At 36.8% G+C, this 23,444-nt stretch overlaps 1 protein-coding gene across 6 annotated transcripts in view; it reads left to right on the top strand.

Annotated features, from left to right (window-relative positions):
• Positions 1-23,444, top strand: part of TBC1D5 (TBC1 domain family member 5) — a 438,974-nt gene that overhangs the window by 392,288 nt on the left and 23,242 nt on the right. For all 6 annotated transcript variants that reach the window (XM_087917673.1, XM_026708141.2, XM_087917675.1 and 3 more), the window contains 2 exons: positions 1,799-1,962; positions 14,107-14,206. In XM_087917673.1, the coding sequence (XP_087773799.1) occupies positions 1,799-1,962; positions 14,107-14,206 (264 nt within the window). The remainder of the gene's footprint in view (positions 1-1,798; positions 1,963-14,106; positions 14,207-23,444) is intronic.

Here is a 23,444-nt window from a genome sequence, read left to right as displayed (position 1 = left end):
AAGGTAATACCAAATCATTTCTCTGTACTACCAGGAAAAATACAAATATGTGTATGTGAAGTCACAAGGGAATTGAACTCAGAATTGCCCGTTCCTATCCTTGATATGTTGCTACATCTGCTGATTTTGCTTATAACAAATCTCTTTACCTCTTTCACAAACAAAAATATGAAGGATAATTCTGTCAATTAAAATATTATTAAAGGGTCATTCTGTTGAGCAAAATATACCCCTTTGATTCAAGAGATTATTTCCATGTAACAAAATCTTTTGGTAACTAAATATTCCATTAAAGGAAAAATAAACTGATAAAGGTTTAAGTTAAATAATTATAAATGTTCTTTATTCCAGAACACAGTACTTAAACAAGCAAAAGTGCACTTTTTCATTTCTACTGTGGATATTATTTGTGGGGCAGTGTTGATAGCTTTCATTCAAAATAAATTAGAAAGCATTATATCACTAGATATCAGAGGAGGTAATCTCAAGGCATCTGGAGAAAAGTGAGGCTTTAAATGTGACATGGGAAGGATACCATCTTATTCTCTGTCTGAAATAATAGAATAAATAATATCATCTGCATGATTTGGAGTGTTATTGTTATATTTATTGACTTTACTTAGATTGATAGCTTCCCCAAGTATTTCAATAGTAATGGAAATATTTTAATGCTTTTAAATAACATATTGTCGATTTGCTTTCATTCATAAGCATCAAACATCAAATGTAATGAGAATTAATTTGTGCCACATTTTTTAAAATCTATTACGGTCCACAGTTTGAATGTCTGAAAATAAAGGGTTTTTTTAAGTACATAGTCCTGTCTGTTATGAAAAGAGACTGCAACACTATTTCTGGAATTAAGAGCATAACACAAATGTAAACTTCCACAAAATGCTGCATTATAGGGGCATACCTATTACTATTTATTGTTCACGGCATTTAGATATATTTATATTTATTTATATTTATTTATTATTTATATTTATTTATATTTATTTATATTTTGGTTTTTTTTAACCTCTATTCCTTGTCTAAAACACCTAACATAACACTGAGCAAAAGTATTCCATTCTAGTCCTGCCTCAGGCATGAAGCCAGATGAGTTTGCTGTTTCTCTCTTCCCTAAGATGTAACAGTAACAAACCACTTCTGAAGAACTTCGCCAAGTAAACCTCAGGGATGTCTGTGGAGATTCTCAGTCATCCAGGTCATAATTGTCTCAAAGGTGCTTTATTTCTTCAAAAGGCAACTGGGGAAAAAACCCAGGCCAATTGCCTTTTAAAGAAAAAAGCATTTTTGATACAAAACTATGGGGACTACTTCTGGCAGTTTCTGAGAATCAAACATGGTAGGGAGAAAGAGAAACACACACACAGACAGACACACAGACACATATTAATATCTAATATTCTCATTCTTAAAAAGTATTTATAATTTATATGCATTACATCATTTCATTCCTTTCTTCAAAATATCTAAACCATAATATAATTACATATAGCATACATACTGCAAGTGTATCTACATAAAATATATATTGGCTGGGTTTTCTTAGTGCAAGTATGTTTTTATGTACAAGATCTGTTTTGTTGCTCACTTTGTGGCTAAATACTTGTTGTAAATAGCTCTATACATCCTGCATGTCCCTTGGAATAGCACTCTGCACTATATCAATAGATGTGTTGATATCATAAAATTCATGGTATGCAAATCTGCTTCTGAAAGTCACTATTCAGTTAATGATGATGATGTTGATGAACGTATTTTTTTTGACTCCTCTCTATTTGTTTTGCAGGGCAAAGTTCAAAAAATGGGAGTCCCTCTCCAAGCATTGAAAGTTTTCCTGGAGGACGTGAATCCACTGGATCTCCTCCTTTGTCGGCAACCAAAAAGGAATCTTTTTTCAGTACAATTTCCCATTCTCGTTCTCATAACAGAAATATAAGCAAAAAAGAATCTGTAAGTGTCTGTTTCTTGAGAAATGCATTTCACTGATTCAAGTTGTCTTATTTATGTTGGTTCACATTTTTACTTCAGATTTACATAGGTTAAAAAACCCCTCATATTTCTTAAGATACCAAACTGTAACTTTCTATAAGAGCTTAATATATTTATTGAATTTTCTGGAATATAAATTTCTTGACATTTCTTATTCTATTTAAATAAAGGCAATTTCATTTTTCTTTGGAATATCTTAGAAGACAACTTGGAAAGCAACTGACAGCAGATGTAGCTTTTAAGATAAGAGTAAAGGTAGGACTTGCCACCCATGTCTTCACATTCTAAGCCAGAAATATTTCTCAACAATCCCCAAAGATCACTCTACAAACAATAAATACATTGATATGATACAATCAATGTTATCAGAGTATATATCATTAAAATGAGATTATCTTCCTTTAATAATTCCTTCAGTATGCAGAAAGGAGATTCTGTCACCCATGAGTTCAAAATGTACTTCAAATGTAGATAAGTAGATCTAGTAATGAAACTAATCTTATTTGATCAAATATGGCATAATTTGCTATAAATTTATTTTGGAGTTAAATATTCTTGAAAGTTTCATTACCACCATTCTTAAATAGTAAACAGGTTTGAGTTTAAATTAATGTCATCACTTCTCTAATTGGTTATGAAACTTTTTCCTAGCATAATATCTCATCACATGCAGTTTATCATTTAGTCAGAGATTGAATTGATTACGAACAATTAAAATTTAAGAATGGCATGGTATGACCGGATAGTATACTTGTTATCTTTACAGAAGTACTTCAGTTAAACTCATATCTATAATTACAGAATTATTATTCGCTTTCTCACAAGGATTTCCAGAGTCTGACTTTTCTTTTGTTTTATTTTTTTTTAATTTAATTTAATTTTCCTTTTTATTTAGTGAGAGAGAGAGAGCGGGAGGGAGAGGGAGTTTTCTCCATCACAGAGAAGAGATGCTCCAACAAGAGCAGCCTGGCCATCCAAATTAGTAGATCTTTCTGATTTTTATTTCTTGATTGCTTTCGTCATACTGAGTTCTTCTTCCTCTAGCCTTTTCAGAGTAGGAAATTCACACAAGTCCATCCCAGTTGTACAGCTAACTGGAATATCGTAAAAAGCTAGAACATTCATATATCAGGACATATTTAGATAATCTTAAACAGTTTTTTTAACAAAAAAATTGTCTCTCCTTGTTTCCTGAATTCCTGTATTTCCTTCCCATCATCTGTTCTTTTGCTTTTAGTTTTTCAGTCAGCCATCGACTGGCCTGGCCAGGACTGTACCGCAATCCTGCTTCATCATATTGGTCATTATAGTTTTAGAATCAACAAACGTGCTAGTAAGTTTCTGAAAGCAAGCTGTTACAAGTTTCTAAATACTTGTGTTGAGGAGATAGAGGAGATGAAAATTTTCCATTGCTTAGTTTTCAGATTGATACTAACTTCTTCCAGTTTTAGATGAATTTAAACAGCATGAAGCTGAATTTTACTACTCTGCCTTTTCCAATATATCTGAGGCTAGTTCTAATTTTCTAGCTTTAGCTTCACTTTTTTTACTGTATGTCAGTATGATAGAGCTCGAAATCATTTTCTTTACCCTACTATAGCAGAAATATCAACTTTTTCTTTAATTTTTTTCATTGGAATATTCTTTATTGATCAAGTGTGATTGAACACACAAGGAATTTGTCTCTGGTACATAAGCTTTCAGTGTACATACAAACAACAAAATGATAAGTCCTATATAAGATAAATCATAAATCATAAGATACAAGCAAGTGATAAATCATAAGAGACTAAAAGGAAATGGTAGTATGAATGATGAGAAGATGAGGAAGATGAGATGGATAATAGCAATATAAGCCTGCTACTAGCAGGTAAAATACCTGAAAACCTTAAGACAGTGCTGTGGGAATTAGGTATTTAACATAGGGGGAAATTTGTCTTTGTGTCTAATTCTTTTGGCACTCAATGCCTTATAATGATATCCTGAGTGAGAAGCTAAAACAGTTATTCCAAAATGTAATGGGTCTGTAGATATTTTCTCAGCCCTTTTTGTGGCTCATGCAATATACAGGTCCTCAACAGAAGGCAGGCTGGTTTTTTCTGCAATCCTAATTATTCACTGAAGTCTGTACCTTTCTGTTTTGTTGTCATGCCAAACAAAACAGTTATAGAGATACAAATAACAGACTCCATAATTCCTTTGAAGAACTGTATCAAACAGATCCTTGAACTGTATCAGCAGGGTTTTTAAATGTTTTTCCTCTCTTTCAAATCCAGCCTATCTTGTTCGTTAGTAGTTTTTATTCTGTCAGCAGCAGATGGCTGTTCTGTCTTCTCTGCCTGCTGCTCTCCTTTTTTAAATAGCACTCACAAAATCAATTCCTTCTTACTACCTCACCTTTTACTATATTTTTATTGGTAGATTTTTTAATGTGTTATCGCAGGTTTTTCTGTAACCAAACTTTAAAATTTTCTGATTCCAGTTTCATCTTAATCATATCTGTCTTTTCTTAATAATTTCTTCTAAACATTTATTTTTGTATAATGTCTTTCTCCATTTCTTTTTGCAGCCTTTTCTGGTAGTAATATTGCCTCTTCAATGCTACATCAGCTACTGCTCTGTTAATTGCAGTGTTAGTAAATCTTCTTCTACCTCTGGCTTCATCTCTATAATATATCTTTTTCTCAGTCACAGGCCTTCCCATGGAAGAGTATGAAAGATATAATTTCTAAATGAATATATTGTTAACTTTGTTTATTATAAGTTTATTGGTATGTACTAATAGACTTGCATATCAAGATCTAAGATTTTATTTAACCCCACCTTTATTATCTTATAAGTAATTAAAGGCAGTGAATATAACGTTCGCCTTTCTTCTCCTCTTTTCCCCACAACAACCCTGTGAGATGGGTTGGACTGAAAGTGTGATTGTCCAAACTCACTTAGTTAGCTGTCATGCCTAAAACAAGACTAGGACTCACAGGGTCCTGGTTTCTAGGCCAGCTTTTCCCTGCAATGATATTTACTGATAGTCTGTCTCAAATAGCACTTTTTATTCTCTCCATTTTGTTTATACCATGACATCTGGTAAATTAAAATATTTATTTCCTAGCCTTTTTACCATAACAAGTAGGGAAATGACCTTTTAATTCACCAATTTTGAATTTACAACAGACATAAAGGAATCTACCATTCCTCATTTCTCATTACTATCAGTCACAGCACCTCTTAGCTTATCCTTTAACATATTATATTTAATTATTTAAAAAATCCACATTAGTGCATTTCTTTTTTAACTTCCTTTTGGGGATGATTTGTGGTTTTGGTGCTCCCCTTACATATTAGTGAGCTGTGTGCCACATTTTTGCAACACTTAAAATAGTTTACATTTTTAGTTCTTTTTCTGTAAAAGTTCTGTGGTATACTAGCCATTCAGAGTATTTTGTTTTGTTTTTGTCTTTGATCTGAAAATGATCCTCCTCTGTGCAATACCAGTGAATCTCAACTGCTCAAATTACTATATCTGTTCCTTTATGTTTTAGTTTTATCTTTAATTCATTATATAAATTAGGATAAAAATTTAAGGAAACATTTCCATATTATGTTGATTATGGCACCATATACTATTTTTTGCCCAAATAATACTATGAAGTCATTGGAAAGATATTATAGATTTGCGGGATTCTTTAGTAAACTCAACTCTATTAACAGGTAAGATTAATAGTTAATGTAATAACAGTAAATGTAATGCCACTGAATCATGCCTATAAATATAACCATAAATTGCAATCTGGCCCATCTGTTTGTTTCAATAAAGTGCAGATGAAGAGCTTATCCAGAAAATACAGAGAATAGAGTCATAATTGTCATTATAGGTATAAACTATGTGATGGTTGTGAATTTTCTTGATTCAGTGAATGTCACAAATCAGAAATGATCTAAACTATTGTGATAGAAAAACATATTTGTCTATAATATATGACTAGTGGTTTTCAACCATTATGTAAGACCACACTTAGATGAGGAAGAGTTTCTAAATTGCACTTTGTGTATGCTGAACTAGAACTATTTTGGTCTGAATAAGATTTGGACTGGAGTGAAATATCCCTCTTTAGTTAAGACTCAGTGGTGAAAAGCTACCTTGAATGAGATTATTGGCAGAGGTTCTTGTCCATAGCCAGGAGTATTATTGGAACAGGGACTCCTGGGATTTGGCCATTTGGATTCCTATAATAGGATTAATATATAATTGAGCATACTATTTTTTAATCTCTAAAGCTCAGAACTAATATAGAAGCCCTACCTGAAAAACACAGACAGCAATATGATAAGGAAGGTTTAGTAATGCAATGGCAGTTTGGAAAATAAAATGACCAGAATTCCATGTAAGTAAAGATATGTAACTATGAGTCAAGCAGTATAGAAGAACTTACAGTACTATTTAATTTAATACTCCTTATTCTAATATTTAAGGAACAAATATCTTGTGGGTTTTGCTCAGTTACAGGCTTACTAATCTAACTTGCAGAAGACTTTATGGTTTTTAATACAGATTCAAAGGTTTCAGAGAGAGACTTCATCTTCCTACTGTCAATATCTGAAAGCAAAAAAATAGTTAAGCAGATATACCCTCATTGCTATAATGTGAAATGTCTTACAATTATATAGCATTAGATACAGTTTTAACTTGTATTTTATAACTGCGTATCTGAGTTAACAGTTACAGATTTTTGGGTTGTGTGGATTACTATTATGCATGTTCTTGTTCTTGTTGTATAATTAGAATTTGTTTAATTATGTTTAAGTAATCTTGGAAAATAATTGTGTTATGTAGAATCCTTTAGATTTGATCAAACTAATATCTTAATAGAATTTCAACTATGTCATAACCTACTGATTCTTTTTAATTTGATTATTATCTTATGCTCTAAGACAGGATGTCACACAATTTCATTGAGAGCTGCATCAGGGTTGTGGTGGACCTCAGGGAGAGCATTGTGGGAGTGGCCAGTTCAGCGTCATTCATGTCGGGGGATGCCTGTGGTGGCCTGGGCGGGGCTGGGGGGAACTCTTCCTTCTTTCTCCCTTTTCTTCTTTTTCTTTCCTTCTTCCCTCTCCTTTCTTTCTTCTTCTTTCCCTCTTTCCTTTTTTCTTTCCTTGTTCTCTTTCCTTCTGTTTCTTTGTCTTTCCCTTTCTCCTTTCTTGTTCCTTCTTGGATGCTCAAATGCAAAAGGAGAAACATTTCTTGATGCCTCCTTGCCTTGCGATCAAATGCCACTTTTGCTAGTAGTTTATGGCCACTTAAAAGACTGAAAACAAACCAGGCTCAATTTATTTCATGCTTGCATTTCGTGGGGGCGTCCACAGACTCTAGTACAGCAAAACTGTCAAAATGGTGGCTGTGATAGTTGATCAGAGGTCCTCTTTTTTTATGTGCAACACCTTTAGCGTTTAGGAACAGAGCTAAGTTAGTTGCTTTTCTATTAATACATAATACTTAGAAAGACTCTCCTGTAGGGACCCTGCATGGTCTAATTCAGAGATCCCCAGCCTTTTTGGCACCAGGGACTGGTTTCATGGAAGACAATTTTTCCATGTGTGTGTGAGAGAGAGAGGGAGGGAGGGAGAGAGAGGGAGGGAAGGAGAGGGAGAGAGAGAGAGAGAGAGAGAGAGACTGACTGTCTGACTGACTGAGTGACTATGACTGAGACAAGTGTACAGTTTGGGAAAGAGGCACAGATACAAGTGGTAAATAAAGTAGTGGGTGGGCCATGCACAGAGTAAAATAAGTGTGGGATTGTTACTTAAGGCCTGCCATCAGATGATTTTGCTCCAGTTCAGAGGAAAATCAGAATAAACTCACAGGGAAGACTTCACTAGAAAGGGCTTTCTTTTGCTCCAGGGGAAGATCAGAATAAAGACTTGGAAAAGCCTTCACAGGAAAAGACTTTTTTGTTCTGCTGTGGAAGAAAATTAGAAGACACAGAGAAATCTTCACTGGAAGAAGCTCTCTGCTTTTGCTCCAGAAGAAACCCCCAATCAAAGACCCAGGGAAGCAGAAAGAGGGTGAATGATCACCACCTGCACTTTTCAATGGTTCAGCACAATGTTTCCCTTCCAGATTACACCTGTGACTTTCTGCTTCTAAGAAAGTAGGAAGGAAGGTAGGGAGAAGAGACAATTCTAAGCCTTCCAGCAAAACAAATCAAAGCCCAGCAGTCTTGGAAAGAGTGCAAAGAAGAGGGATTCCCTTGGAGACACAGCACTTACTTAAGAGAGGAAAGGTAGCTTGTCCCCCTCCCCCATTCCAAGCCAGGTTAGAGAATGCTTGCCTTGACTTGCAAATTTGGAGAGCTTGCAAAGTGTGAGCCTTGTTGGGGTGCCAGGAGGGGGAGAGGAAAAAAGTGAGGAAAAAGAAGAGGAGGAGGAAGAAGAGATAGCAGGAGGAAATGCTGAGAAAACAATTTAAAAAACCAAGAAAAACCAAACCACCTTGGCATAGCACAACGCTCTTTGCAAACTAACCTGAAGCATGTAGCTGCCTCAGCTTACAAAGGCTTGGAGCAAGCATTGAAAGCCCTTTAAGCACACACACATACTCACAAACACACACATCAAACCAAACCACAATAAAAAAGAAGTTGCCAAAACACATGAGACATCTTCAAGCATCAAAACAAACAGAAAAAATTCCAGTTGAAGTACAACGGAGCCCAGCGGCCTTGGAAAAGGTGCAAACGAGAGAGGGATTCCCTTGGAGACCCAGAAATTAAGGTGAAAAATAGCTTCTCCCTGCCCCTATTTGCACTCTGAGAAAAAAGCATTTCCACACACACATACCTTTGGAGAGTCCCCCTCCAACGAAACTTTGGGAAAGCCCCATTTCAAGTTGGGCTGCTACATGCTTGTCTTGCAAACTTGGTGCATGAAGGGAACGTGAGCCCAATTGGGGAGCCAGTAAAGGGAGAGGAGGAAAGTGGGGAAGAAGAAGAAGTAGCAGGAGGAAGAGGAAACAGGACCAGGAAGACGGGGAGGAGGCAGAAGCAGACATAGCAGAAGGAAAAGGAAGAGGAGGAAGGTCAGCTGTTGCAAGCCAATGGCAAGCCCAGCTGCCGGAGGGCTTCCCATGTGCCGGAACAAGGGGTGAGAGGGTTTCCCATGTGCCAGAACAAAGCCTTCAACTGAATGAAGTCTTCATACCCATGTCCAGCTTACCAGAGCTTGCTGCACCAGGAGAGGAATGAGATCCCGTTGTCCTGTGGAGCCTGCATGCATGCATGCAAATGGGGAATTTGCATTAAAATGGGGCACTTGGAAATGGAGCAATCCCACTGCTGCACCTCTGCTTTCTTCAGCTTGGATAGAGCCAGGCACCCAAGCTGCTGATGGCAGTGGTGGCAGGGCCATCTGAGCAGTCATTATCCCCTCCTCTCCAGCCAGCCAGCCCCACCTAACCATCTGGCATAAATCCTCATTGCTCTTCTTCTCCTTCTCCACACTCAAGCAACAGTGGGCTCTGCGGGACAATGTATCTCATTCCTCCCCTGGTGTGGCTTGGCGAGCCCTGGTGGGCTGGATGTGGGTGTGAGGGCTTCACTCAGTTGAAGGTTTTGTTTCTGCCCTCAAATGGTAAGGCCAGCAAGCATGAGCAAGCAGCCCACCTAGGCCACAGACAGCATTGATTCCTGTGCTGGGGCCTTAGATCTGACCTGCACAGCTGCCCTGGAGCCAATGAGAGACTGCCCTGCCACCTCACCCTTGCCACATAGGGGTGCCCCCAGGAGGCAACGACTGCATGATGCTGATGTCCTGGGTGAAAGAGAAGCACACAGAACTTAGCCTGTAGGGCAAGACTGTCCCCAGGGACGCCAGGCCCCACATGCGCTCATGAGCATCATCAAGAGGGAAGGGCTGGGGCAGCCTTCCATGGATTTAAAGGTGCCTGAGTACCAGCCCAGATGGCCACCACCACGTTGCAGATTGGTGCCTGGTTGGCCTGGGCCAGGCTGGGCTGCTGCAGGCCAGTCCTTTGTTATTTCCAGGGCAGCCCCGCAGGCCAGATCTAACCACCTCATGGGCCAGACCCAGCCCACGGGCCTCAAGTGACACCCCTGCTTTAAGAGATAGAGATTTCAGTACCATGCAAAAATGTTAAGCAATTGTGCAACTAGTGCTATAAATTAAAATGCTTTCAGAAATAGAAGTATAAATAATTTGATTTTTATCAATTAATGAAATGGAAAATAAATGAACAGAAAAGAAATCCAAATCAAATCAATATTTGTTGTGACCATCCTTCAAAACAGCAAACAGACTTGATGAAGTTGAGATCAAGGCTTTGTAGATGCCAAAACATCACTTCAAGACTTCTTGTTTTTCTTTACACTAAAAATAATCCTTTGTGACATTGGCTGTATGTTTAGGGCTATTGTCCTGCTGCAGAATAAATTTGGGGGCAATCACATGCCTCCCTGATGCTATGGCATGAATGGATAAATATCTGTCTGTATTTCTCAGTATTGAGGATGCTGTTAATCTTGACCAAATCTCCAACTCCATTTGCAGAAATGCAGCCCCAAACTTGCAAAGAATCTCTATCATGCTTCACTATTGCCTACAGACACTCAATATTGTACCACTCTCCAGCCCGCCGACGAACAAATTGCTTCCTGCTACAGCCACATATTTCAATTTTTGTCTCATCAGTCCAGAGCACCTGCTGCCATTTTTCCGCACCCCAGTTTCTAAGTTTTCATGCATAGTTGAGTCATGTAATCTTGCTTCCATGTCAGAGGTATGGCTTTTTTTGGCCGCAATTCTTTCTTAAAGATCACTTCTAGTCAGACTTCTCTGGGCTGTAGAAGTATGTACCTGGGTTCCAGCGGTTTCCTCCAGTTCTGTGCTGATGGCACTGCTGGGCATCTTCCATTGTTAAAAGGATACAAGCATGATATATCTTTTATCTGCTCAGTGAGTGTCCTTAGTAGATCACTGTGTCCAAAGTCCTCAATGTTGCCTTTTTCTTGGTGCTTGTTCAAAAGAGTTTGGACAGCACATCTTGAAACCCCAATCTGCTTTGAAATTTTGCCTGGGAGAGATCTTGCTGATGCAGCATAACTACCTTTGGTCTTGGTCCTAAGTTCAGGTTTACCGTGGTTTATGACCTGTGACATGAAACTGTCTTCCACAACTTCACTTTATTAGCAAAGTTTGGCTTTCTTCACCTAGTTTTTAAGTCGCCTACACAACTGTTTCTGTTTCAGTTAATGACTGTTTCAACCTACATATGAAATTGATGATCATTAGTAATTGCAAGGTTGAAACACAATCATTAACTGAAACACAAAAAGTTGTGTAGGAGGTTTAAAATTAGGCAAGGAACAGTGTGCAAGTATAAGAATTGATGCTGTTTTGAAGGCAAAGAGTGGTCATACCAAATGTGGATTTGATTTGGATTTATCTTCTGTTCATTTAATTTCCATTTTGTTAACTGATAAAAAATAAACTATTAACACTTCTATTTTTGAAAGCATTGTTAATTTACAGCATTTTTTCACAATTGCCTAATACTTTTGCACAGTACTATATGTTGGGAGAAATTGTGTGAGGTGTGGAATAATTGATAATAATCTAATTTGCATTTTATATTACAATCTGTCAGCCCAAGATCAGGAATGCAAAAATTTCAGGGATTCATTTTATTGTTTTAAGGTATAATGTCAGGTGCAAACAATTAGATCTACACATGAAAAGTTCAATTAGCTATTTCATGCCTATAGTAATTCATACCTATAGTACAGGAATATTATCAGGTTGGCAGTTTGCACCTGGCCAGACTAGATAAAGTTCAGTGTCATTCAAGGGGGAATCCAATCTTTCCCTCTTGTGCCTACATAGAGATTCCAGCCTAATTCCCCATTTGATTTCTCCTCTTTGCTTGGTCAGCCTATCTTCAACATATAATAATAAAAACTTCATCAGAATACATTTTAAAACAAACAAAATAAAAACAGGTTTACATTTCCTAATAACGTTTTATGGCAATGTGCAAATGGTCTTTATGCCTTGTCCCAGAACCTGGGGACTCTAATAGTCTATATCAGTTGTCCCCAACCTTTTTGGCAGCAAGTATTGGTTCTTTGGAGAAAGATTTTTCTGCGGGCCAGAAAATCTTTGTATCTGATAAAGTTTCTTGATATGAAAATACATCTGGCTGATTGAATAGAATAACACTGACCATGGGATCCTTAGCCAAATGCAGTTAGCACATGAATTGTTCCTGGAGCAGGAACAACTTGCCCAGTAACTCATGGTTTTATCATCACTGTTGGCATATGCAATGTGCTGTAAGTGAGACAGCCTTTGAAGCTCCATTGGTATTTATTACTATAAAAATATTAAACTTGTGCTATACATTTCCATCCAATAGATTTCTAGATGCAGTTCAAAGTGCTAACTTTTGATCTATACAGAATGTCTTACACTTAGATTTCCATTCAGAATCATGCTATTAATTTGATTATCCCAGGAAAAACTACTGATAGTACCCCACTACAGTACCTCAGTAGTGAAAAGATGGACAAGAGCTTTGAAATTTGGAGGCACACTTTTTCAAATGGTTATATTTGGAACAGCTTTCCAACTGAAATTGGACTTGCTCACCTGAATGGTCTCTTTTCAGAAAATGCTAAAAACAAAACTTGGGTAAAAAATACTTGTAGTCTTAAGTATATGATATCTAGGATTATACATCGTTGCTGGATTTTTAGACTTTTGTGTTATAATACAATTTATTCTCCTTCCTATTCATTTTTTTTTCCTTTGGCTTACCACGAACAATTCATTTTTTATTTTATCAGCAATGTTCGATATTATTCCTTTTATTGTTAACTGCTGGGAATCCTAATAAAAATTAGAACAGTATGCAAGGTGGATAAATGAACTCCACTAAAACCAAAAGCTTCTGTTCAGAAGCCTCTTGGATTTAAGTTTCATCAGTAGGATATGTTACGATTGAAACACAGATTTCAGGAGAACCCAAAGATTTTGATCTTTGTTCTTTATCAAATCTAAAGAATTATTTCAGAAATCTTCATGTTACGTGAGAGAAAATGGCATGTTTTTATCAGCTACAAGACATCTTTATGTTGCTGTTAAAGGAAAAATGTAGCAACATATCAGTATTTTAAGTGCATAAGGAAAAAGAACACATTGTTTTAATTCATTTTGACTTTGCATTTCTGCTGCTGATTTTTTTAAATATAAGTCTATATTTATTTCTATATCTATTTGAGGAAAGAGCAATTGTCAAACAAACTAATAAACTGCAGGTGTATCATAATCAGAACATAAGAAAATTATCTTAAGGATAATAAAATAAATTATAAAGGATGTCATACACAAGCAGAAATGATTTGAGTATAGAAGCATACATAAGATGTTTTAAGTGACAGGGTCTGTTTATGTTGTTTGGTAACATTATATAGAAACCCTATTATTGATAAAGTCACAATTGAAAAAAATTGTACATTGCATACAAATAAGGCTTTGCTAATGGAAAAACTGAATTAATGTAGCTAGATAGCTTGCACTTAATTTAGCTATGTAACATGAACTAAAGCAATTAGAATTGTAATTTTTTAAAATAAGATGATTCTGAAAGCCGCTGATAAATAACAAGAAAGAGAAAGAAGAAAATCAGCCACGCCAGCTAAAGAACTGTCAGCTGTGACTTCATTTTATTGTGTGAACACATATTAAATAGTCTGGCTATTTTTCATGATTAATACGGTTGATGGCATCAGGCTGAGGGTCTCTGTTCTATATGTTCTTTCAGTCAATCCTCTCATAGTAGACTTCAGATCTCTGGACAATAGCAGAACTCAGAATGTTCCTGTCTTCAAACTTATGTTTGTCTTTGCAGTATCTTAGTAGATTTTTTTTTAAAGTTGAGAATATGAGCATATAGTAGCTTTAAGGTTAACATGAGACAGGAGCTCTTTGCAAATGGATGCAGCAGGAATGTAAAACAAACTTTTGTGTAATTTTTCCTCAACTTTGGCAAAGTTTTAACCTAGTCAAGTTTTATTTTACTTTTGCTTATAGGAAGAAGAATTAGAGACTCAGATTTCATTTCTTCAAGGACAATTGAATGAGTTAGAAGCTATGTGTAAATATTGTGCAAAAATGATGAACGTACATCTAGGTAAGAAGGAAGTCCATATTTCTAGATATGAAATGATAATGTATATTCTCTAGATAATGTTTATATTATCAGGTTGATAATAGTATGTTAGGAAAGTATGCATGTAGGCAGGAGTGGAATTCAAAAATTTTAACAACTGGTTCTGTGGGCATGGCTTTGTGGTCATGAGACTGGGTGGACATGGCTTGGTGGTTATGTTATTGGCTGGGTGTAGCCAACTCATTATCACTCACATCGAGGCACACATCTCCTCGCCTGGCCTCTGATGACTGTGAGGATGCTGCAACAGTCGTAAGTGTGAAAAATGGTCATAAGTCACTTTTTCCAGTGCCATTGTAACTTTGAATGGTCACTCCACACAAGCAAAGTACCAGCAAAGGAGGGGGAAGAAATTCCAGAGATGTTCCTGAGTCAGGAAGTCTAGTCCTGCCAAGAATGTAATAAGGGTTAATGGAGAGGCAGTTTCTGTAAACAGCACCAGAATATTTCCTACCTGCCTTCCTTACAGGATTAGGCCAGTAATTTCTTCTAACAACCGGTTCTCCGAACTGCTTAGAATGTTAACAAATAGTTCTAGTGAATAGGTGCGAACTGGTAGAATCCCACCCCTGCATGTAGGTGTTTATTCATACAAGCAAAGAATATAGATAGCACAGTACTGGTTTAAATCTAGAAACATTAAACAAAGTTGAAAACATCATAAATATTGAGAAGTTCTAAAATCACTCAGCCAGGTGTAACCAAGCAGATATATGAGAACAATTGCAATGTTGTGCCTTAGGTGAGGTGAAGAAAGCCAGTTTCTCTGACAGCCCTACAGAAAGAAATTGAAAATATCTATCTACCAGTATGCCCTGGATCAGCATGTGGTGGAATGATTCTTTAAAAAATACATTTTATTACATGAAATAGTACCAGATTGTATAGTTACTATTGAAGCACATTTTGGTTTTCCTTCTTTACCACATAACTTGAAATGTTTTTCTCCTCATTTGAAAAATTATTATGGATTGTCATTACAGTCAGCCAAAACAGTCAAACTGGATTTGGCATTTTTATTAAACTATCGGGTCCTTCTCATGGATCTAGGATAAATAGATGTGGATGTTTGCTGGTATTACAAATATCATCACATAATATAAATTATTCCAACTAAAGCTGCCTTTTGCAATTGACTGATAATGAATTTGTCAATGCCGATGGCATCCAAGTGGTGCTTGTTTTGGGATTTCACCAGTAGTGGGATTCAAATAATTTAACAACCAGTTCTCCTCCCTAATGACCAGCTGGGTAGGTGTGGCTGGGTGGTCATGTGACTGGGTGGGTGTGGCCAACTCGATGTCATTCATGTCAAGGGGCGCTTCTACTCACCTGGCCTCTTGTGACCATGGAGATGTTGCAATGGTAGTGTGAAAAACAGTCATGTCACTTTTTTCAGTGCCATTGTAATTTTGAATGGTCGCTAAAAGAATTTTTTTGGGGGGGACAAATTTTATTAATTTTTTAAAAACAATACACAAACAAACAAAACATAGGATGTAGTAACATAAAATATCTTTTCTAAAAAAAACAAATAAGACATCTTATTTAAAAAGAAAATAATTCCAAATTATCACATTTCTATACAAACACAATTTAATATTTATATTTATCTGATCTGATCAACTTCATATCTTTTCCCAACTTCTCTTTATTGCTCCCTTTCCTTCTATTTAATTGTATTTCTTTTGCCTTGAATTATATATATTCATTGTATATAGTTTCATTAGTTCTCTTCCGCATCCTTTCAAACATAGACAAACATTACACAAAACATAGATACATAAAACTTCTTTTTGGAAAGCGGCTTACCCCGGGTTAAATCTTTTTGTACAGACATAAATCAAATTCGTGCTCACTTAATATACTATTCTATATTTAACATTAATATAACATTCTATATTTTCTATATATTTTCTCTCCTCTTCACTCTTTTAATTCTATTTTATTTTATTTCATCTCAATTTAAATAATTACACTTGCATCTTTTGTCCGTTCTCTTTCAATCATCTATTTATCCTTTCTTTCTAATACAACATATCTCCTGTAAACACTGGTTGAAGTATGACAGCTTTTTATCTTTCCCCTAAATTTAACACTTAAAATAATACATATTTTCTGTACTGATTCTGCTTCGTACATTCTAAGTACTATCTTTCAAAATAATAAAACAAGCAAATAATATTAAATTTAATAAGTAATAATAAAACCAAAAAAGGAGTATTGAGTTTATAATATAATAAGAACAATGTTTCATAGGAAATTAAACTCTATTATTAAATCTTAAGCATTTTCATAGCTTCCCTTTAATGCATTATTAACTCATATATTTTAATTTTCTAACAGTTTCAAATACTAATATCTACAATACAATCTTATGTACTTTTGCAGAATAATTTTTCTAAAATTATATCTTACCCCTTATCTCTGAAAAATACCTGGTTTTTAACATCTTGTTTAAAACCTTTATGACTTCTCTTTCCTTTTTCCCTTCCTTTCTTGTCAATTCTAGCTTTTTGGCCCCCCATCTCTCAAATTTCACGCTCTTAGTCTTCCCTCTCTGTTGTATTTCTCTTTTCTGTTGCTTTCTGATCTCAAATCGATTTTTCATCTTATTTTTCTTTTTCTTGGTTGCTTTTTTAAGTCCTGAGTTCACCTTTTCCTTGCCCCCCTTTCGCTTTTCTTCCTCCACTAAGAGTATTTGTCCATTAAAGATGGCTTTTCCTTCTTCATCCCAGCCTTCCTGTCATTATTGTATTTCTTGATAGGTAGAAATCGCCATTTCTAAAAAGTGGAAAATAGATCCAGAAGAGCCCTTGTCATCTTGTTCCTCTTCTTTCAGTTTTTGAAATTCCATTTGTAATTCTTCAAAAGATAATGCCATTTTTTCTTTTTTCTTTTTTTAAACAACCCAAATATCTTTAATCTTTTAAGAAATAGTTCACAAAAATCCCAAAGTCACGAAACAATCCAAATCAAAGCAAACAGTTTCATTTAGCACGTTCTTCTTTCTATATTTTCACTTCAAATACACAGTTCCAAAGTAGTCTTCTAGAAGTCGTAATATCTTTTATTTCTGATCTTATAAACTCAAATCAGTCTCCTTCGGTACAATCTTAAAATAAGTCTTTATCTCTTTCCTTCCACTTATAGCAAATAAAAAGAATTTTAGGTTTTTAATTCCAATGTCCAGAAATCCTTTATCCCCTTGGCTTTAAATTTCAAGTTAGATTACCTTCTATGCCCAAGTAGATTTTTCAGATTTCTGTCTGCTGTTTCTGTGGGAAGGGAGAGTGAAAGAAAATAACTTTCCCTTTACAGCTTTCTTCTGCCACTTTTACGATCTTTGGGAGACAATGTATCCTTCAAACGATTTAGTTTCCAGGGTGTTTAAAAGTTTCTTGCTATCCCGGTTCAACCAACACTTTCGCTTTCTCCTACTTGGCAGCAAGCGCTGCAGGAATCACGGAGAGTCGTGAATTCTTGCCACCACCAAAGCCTTGCAAAAAAGGAAGCCCGCTAAATGAACTTTTGTAAGTCAAGGATTACTTGTACAAAAATACGAAAAGCTTCTTTGCTTGCAAAAAGTTGCCCTAAATATCAATCATTAGATTAAAAATACCTGCAAGGGGGAGTTCCAAATGAGGCAAGGTGCCAGAGCACTTTGAGGAATTAAAATAATTAAAATGCAATGATAACTATCAGTAGCCAACTCTTGCTCATAAAGTGAAACCCTTTAGCAGAGAGGTCATTTAAGCTTTCCAGAAAGAGCACACCTAGGAAAAGCAATCCTTAGATCCATTTGCACCACTTAAAGACATCAGCTGGTCTCACTCACCTCACAAGATATCCTAAGAAATCATCCAAATTTAAGGAAAGATCATATGCCCCACAGAAAGGCAGAAAAAAAATCAGTGCCAAGCTCACGTCCTGTCTCTTGGAAGTACACCCCTAATAGACAGTGCCAGATACCACTAGAGCAGTGAAGGAAGACCCCCTCCCCTGATAGAAAAAGAAACCATGAGGCAAGAAAAAATCCAAACACAATACAAACAATTAAATCACAACAGTAGCTGTTGCTTGTTAAACCAATTACCAGACCAAATAGGCACAGGAACCAGCCAGATTTCTCAAACCAGTTTCTTTTCAGGAACAGAGATTAATCTTTTTCCTTCCACAAAGCTGAATAGGGAAAATTAATCCATCAATAAACAGGATTAAACGCCACCAAGCACAGAATTAAACTTCACCAAAAGCCAGTTTTAGACCAAAACTCAGAAAGGGTATGTAAACTCACATTTGAATGTCAATCTTTGTGGCTAACCAAGAAGCCTTGCTGAATGTCACTCATCTTGTTTCTTTGTCATTAAAAGCTTGTTTCCAGCAACTCTGCTTCATTATTCAATTATTTGTTCAAAGTGCTGATTGGTTGGGAATATTTCCTCCCAACAGCAGTGTAAAAATCTTAAAACAACCCTTCCTCTTTAAGAAAGTCAAGCCCCAGCACACCAAACAAAAGAAAAAACTCAGGAGAAGCTCTGGCGACAGGAAGTCTGGGCATACTGACAAGAATGTAAAAGGGTTAATGGAGAGGCAGTTTCTGTAAGCAGGGCAATAAAGATTAAGCTAGAAACAACACCAGAATGTTTCCTGCCTTCCTTACAAGATTAGCCCTGTAAAGTGGAAAAAAACAAAAGGAGATTTCTTCCAATAACCGGTTTTCCAAACTGCTTAGAAAGTTAACAACTGGGTCTAGTGAATAGGTGAGAACCAGTAGAATCCCATCTCTAGATTGCACCCAACATGCCTATTATCATTGACACCCTTTTTCTTTTTGTTATAGTTATTCTGTTTCTATTTGCAGGACTTTGTATATTGCAATCCTCTAGAGTTACTTCTTTTCTCTTCTGCTGTCTCCAGTACTGCCACGTACCATTTTTCTTTCGTATTGACAATTATTAAGCCTAGGTGTTATTCTTACTAAATTTATTTGCTGCAGTTGCTTTGGGATTGATCGTTGTCAAACCTTTGCTAGGATTCTCATTTAATTTATATTGCAACATTTTTCATTTTATTTACATAACTTTTTTCTACAATAGTAAGCCTTATCAGAAACTGGATTTGGATGGATTTTTCCTACTTTATCTATAATTTGTCCACAAATTGGATGTTGTTAGAATTCCAAGCAACTTTTGTAACTATTTTGTAACCATGATACTAGTATTTATCATAGATTTTATGGTATCCACAAACTTCCAAATTTATAATTGTATTCCCTAAAACGTAAAGGAAGAAATGATGTTAGACTAGTAATTTTTATTTGTGTTTTTATATAAAAGCTTCCTCATTAAGTGTTCTTCTACTTGTTTTGCGGCACCACACAATGACAATATAATTGTAGATTTGGGACCCTATCTATGTGTTATTATAGAAATGAATGTAGAGCCTTGCATAATATAAATACAGCATGTGAAACAATGATATATTGATTTTTATGGCAAGCTTAATACATGTGGAAAAGAGCCTTCACATTTTGTAGCTATCCATTGTGATATACATAAAGACATTTGAAATATTTAGCAACATTGTATTAATTTTAGGGGGTCCTTATTCCAGGGCATTAATAACTGTTTGGTTCTGCATAAGTTTTAATAATGTGAGAGAGTAGACTGTTAACCTGCTGAATTTTGCTATAAAAACCCAATGTAGTCTTTGTTTAGTATTCCCTAATATTAGCTTTGTTGCATTATTAATGTTAGGAGTTATCCTAGAAATATTAATATATACCAGTGGTTCCCAAATTTTTGCAGTCCACCGCCCCCTTGGTGCTACAAACTCATCCTCAGGGCCCCCCACCCAGGGGTGGGATTCAAATTTCTTAATAACCGGTTCTGTGAGCATGGCCTAATTTGTGAGTGTGGCTTGGTGGTCATGTGATTGGGGACATGGCTTGCTGGATGGGTATGGCTTGGTGGTCACGTGACCGGGCATGCATGCTTTGCTGGTCATGTGACTGGGTAAGCGTGGCCAGGTGGCCATGTGACTGGGCAAATCAAATACAAGTGATCCTCATTTAATGGCCTTTGCTTACCAAGTGTTCTAATTTATGACTGACCTCCCCAGAGCTACTTGACCTGTTTTGGGAGTTTTGACAGCCATGCACACACACACACACACACACACACACACACACACACACACACACACTTCTAACCCTGCTGGAGCAGGTGGTTGGATTAGATATCTCATTCACTTTCTCCTCCCTCCCTTTCTTTCTTTCTTTTTTCTTTTTTTCTTTCTTTTTTCTTTCTTTCTTTCTCTTTCTTTCTGTCCCTTCCTTTCATCCCACCCTTTTTCTATGTCTATCTCTTTTCTTCCTTTCTCTTCCTTTCTCTTCCTTTCTCTCTCCCTTTTTCTTTCTTTCCCTTTTCTCTTTCTTTCCTTTCTTGTCTCTTCCTTCTCTCTCTCTTTCTCTCCCTCCCTCCCTACATATATCCCATTCACTTTCTCCTCCCTCCCTCTCTCTTTCTTTATTTCTCTTTCTTTCTGTTCCTTCTTTCCATCCCCCTCTTGTCTATCCCTTCTCTTCCTTTCTCTCTTCTTCTTTCTTTCCCTTTTCTTTCTTTACTTTCTTGTCTCTTCCTCTCTCTCTTTCCCTCTCTCTTTCTCTCTCTCTATCCCTTCGCTTCCTCCTTCTCTCCTTCTAAACTAGGAGACCCACCTGAAACACACACACACACACACACACACACACTCTTCCAACAAGGTAGTTACCTGGCAGTGTCACTTGTGATGAGACTTCCAGAGTCCCCGGGGTCAGGCGCAATTGTCCGTTTATGCCCAGTCCCATGTTGCCCAGGAAAGCCAGCAGGCAAGACTTCCAGGTCCAACAAAGGGACCATGGGTGGGACTTCCACCCCTTCCTCTTTTGGAGAAAGGGCTGGGAACTTCAAGTGAGGCTGCAGACTCACCCACCACAGGAGGTATGGGAGAAGTGACCTGCAGGAAAGGTGAGCCCGCCAGGGCAGACCTGTCACTACTTGGCACCCCGCCAGCCTGTATCTTGTCAGCTGCTGCGGCTCAGGTCTGGCTGCTGAGGGGGAGTGCAGGAAGCAACCATGAAGCATGAGGCTTATGCCGCCTGCATCTCCCCTCTACCAGGCACCCCTCCAAGCATTTTAGCCAAGTTTGGGCTGCCACTATGCAAGCTCCATGGGTGGAAGATCCGCTCTCATGAGGCTTGACTCGCATCATTTTCACAGCATTGGCCCGCATTCAGCCAAACCTCGCAGGCTGGCAGGTGGCAGAGGGAAGGGGCGGCAGGCAAGGGGGGATGTGGGAGGCATAACATCATGCTTCCTGGTCACCCCACCCCTGCCCCTAGCAGGCAAGGCCCAGCAGCTGCAGATAATCCAGGCGGGATCCAAGAGGCAATGGGTCAGCCCTGCCTTCTTGCCTTCCTCCCGGCCACCAGCAAGCCATGCAAGTTGGGTGGGGGGAAACTGAATTGTGGCCTGTGAGGGGCCCACCTCCAGCACTCTACTACCACCTCCCCTGCCTCTTAGTGCCCCCCACCACCCCCTTACCTCTTATTGCCCCCTCTAAGATATCCCACCGCCCCCTGGGGCCCACTTTGGGAACCACTGATATATACCATCCTTATGCAGGCATTTTGATATTAAAAGATATTAAAAGTGAGGAGAATAGATGTACATGCAAGGGCTATCTTAATATCGTAGCTTCCACATTGATCCACTGTAGTATTGTTAAACATAATATTATAGTTTAATAATAACTATACTTAAATATCAATAAAATATTGCACTGATACTGTTCTGAGCCATCTAGAATTTAACCTTTACCTTTAAACAATGCATATATTCTGATGTGTACCACAAATTAGTTTTTGAATTATTGTTGTCATTCGTTGTCTATCTATTTGGTTACAAAACAATCTTTTGACAGAATAGACGTATTCTGAAGAATGTATATTAAATGCAGAGATCCTGAACAGGAATCATGGTTTTTATATGCTTTTGAACAATATGAGTCCTAACTCAAAAAAGTCATTTATGACATAGTAACAGATTTTCTTTGCTTTGCAAAATAATTTATATGTCTCATAATTCATTTGTGGAATATAAATGTTCACTGTTCCAGAAAAGATGTTCCCAGGCTTTTCTCTGTTTTAATGCAGCTCATGAAAGTTTTATTACTTCTTTAAATCAGAAAACAACAACATCAGAAGCATGCTTCAAACCTAAAATGTTACTATATAGACATTTTTTTCATATGTGCAATACAAAGTTATCAATACAAATGCAACCACAAACTTGGACAAAATAATAATACCCTTTTATATATTATATATAATGTATAGTTACATTTAAATATCGCATTAATATTTAAATGATATTTTACAAAATACCAGGTGTTCAGGACTATTTGCTTATGTGCATTGTGCCATTCACTCCTATTAATTTAATTTACTGTGTTAATTCATATGGTTAGGTAAGTTGACTGAAAATGTAGTAATATCCACATATTAAACTATAATGTTATAATATTGCTACATCCTTTGTAAGTAATGTATCAGATCTTTCCATTAGGGAGTAACTGGGAAAATGCAGTAATTTAGACCAAAGCTGTAATAAGGGTTCAAAAGGAAAAGAATCAACGCTATAAATTATATCCCAAACTATGACTGGATATCTTAAATGAAGTACTTTCCGTAAGAGATCAGGATTAGGCCAACCACAGACTAACACTTTGTCTCTTTCTTGCATGTCCAGGAGAACATACTTTAATTAATTTGAGATTAGCATTAAGTACAAATTCTAAACTGTAGTTACTCATAATTATTGATAGTAAAACTAATCAGTCTGATAACCACAGTTTGAAGTTATTTGCTCCAATAAGCACAGCTAATATTTTAATATATATTTTAAGTTTGAGGCTTAATTTAAAAAAAAAAGGATGGAAAAGATTTAGGTCTGTCTTTTTATTTTATTTAGACAGATATTTTCCTTCATTAAAATAATACTAATAGCAATAGCACTTAGACTTATATACCGCTTTATAGTGCTTTACAGCCCTCTCTAAGTGGTTTACAGAGTCAGCCTATTGCCACCAACAATTTGGGACCTCATTTTACCCACCTCGGAAGGATGGAAGGATGAGTCAACCTTGAGCCTTGTGG

This window comes from Pseudonaja textilis, chromosome Z (genome assembly GCF_049901715.1).
Source record: "Pseudonaja textilis isolate UNSWEBS1 chromosome Z, rPseTex1.2, whole genome shotgun sequence".
NCBI classification, from domain to species: domain Eukaryota; kingdom Metazoa; phylum Chordata; class Lepidosauria; order Squamata; family Elapidae; genus Pseudonaja; species Pseudonaja textilis.
Note: the sequence above shows the minus strand (reverse complement) of the source record. Positions and strands in the feature narration are given on the sequence as shown.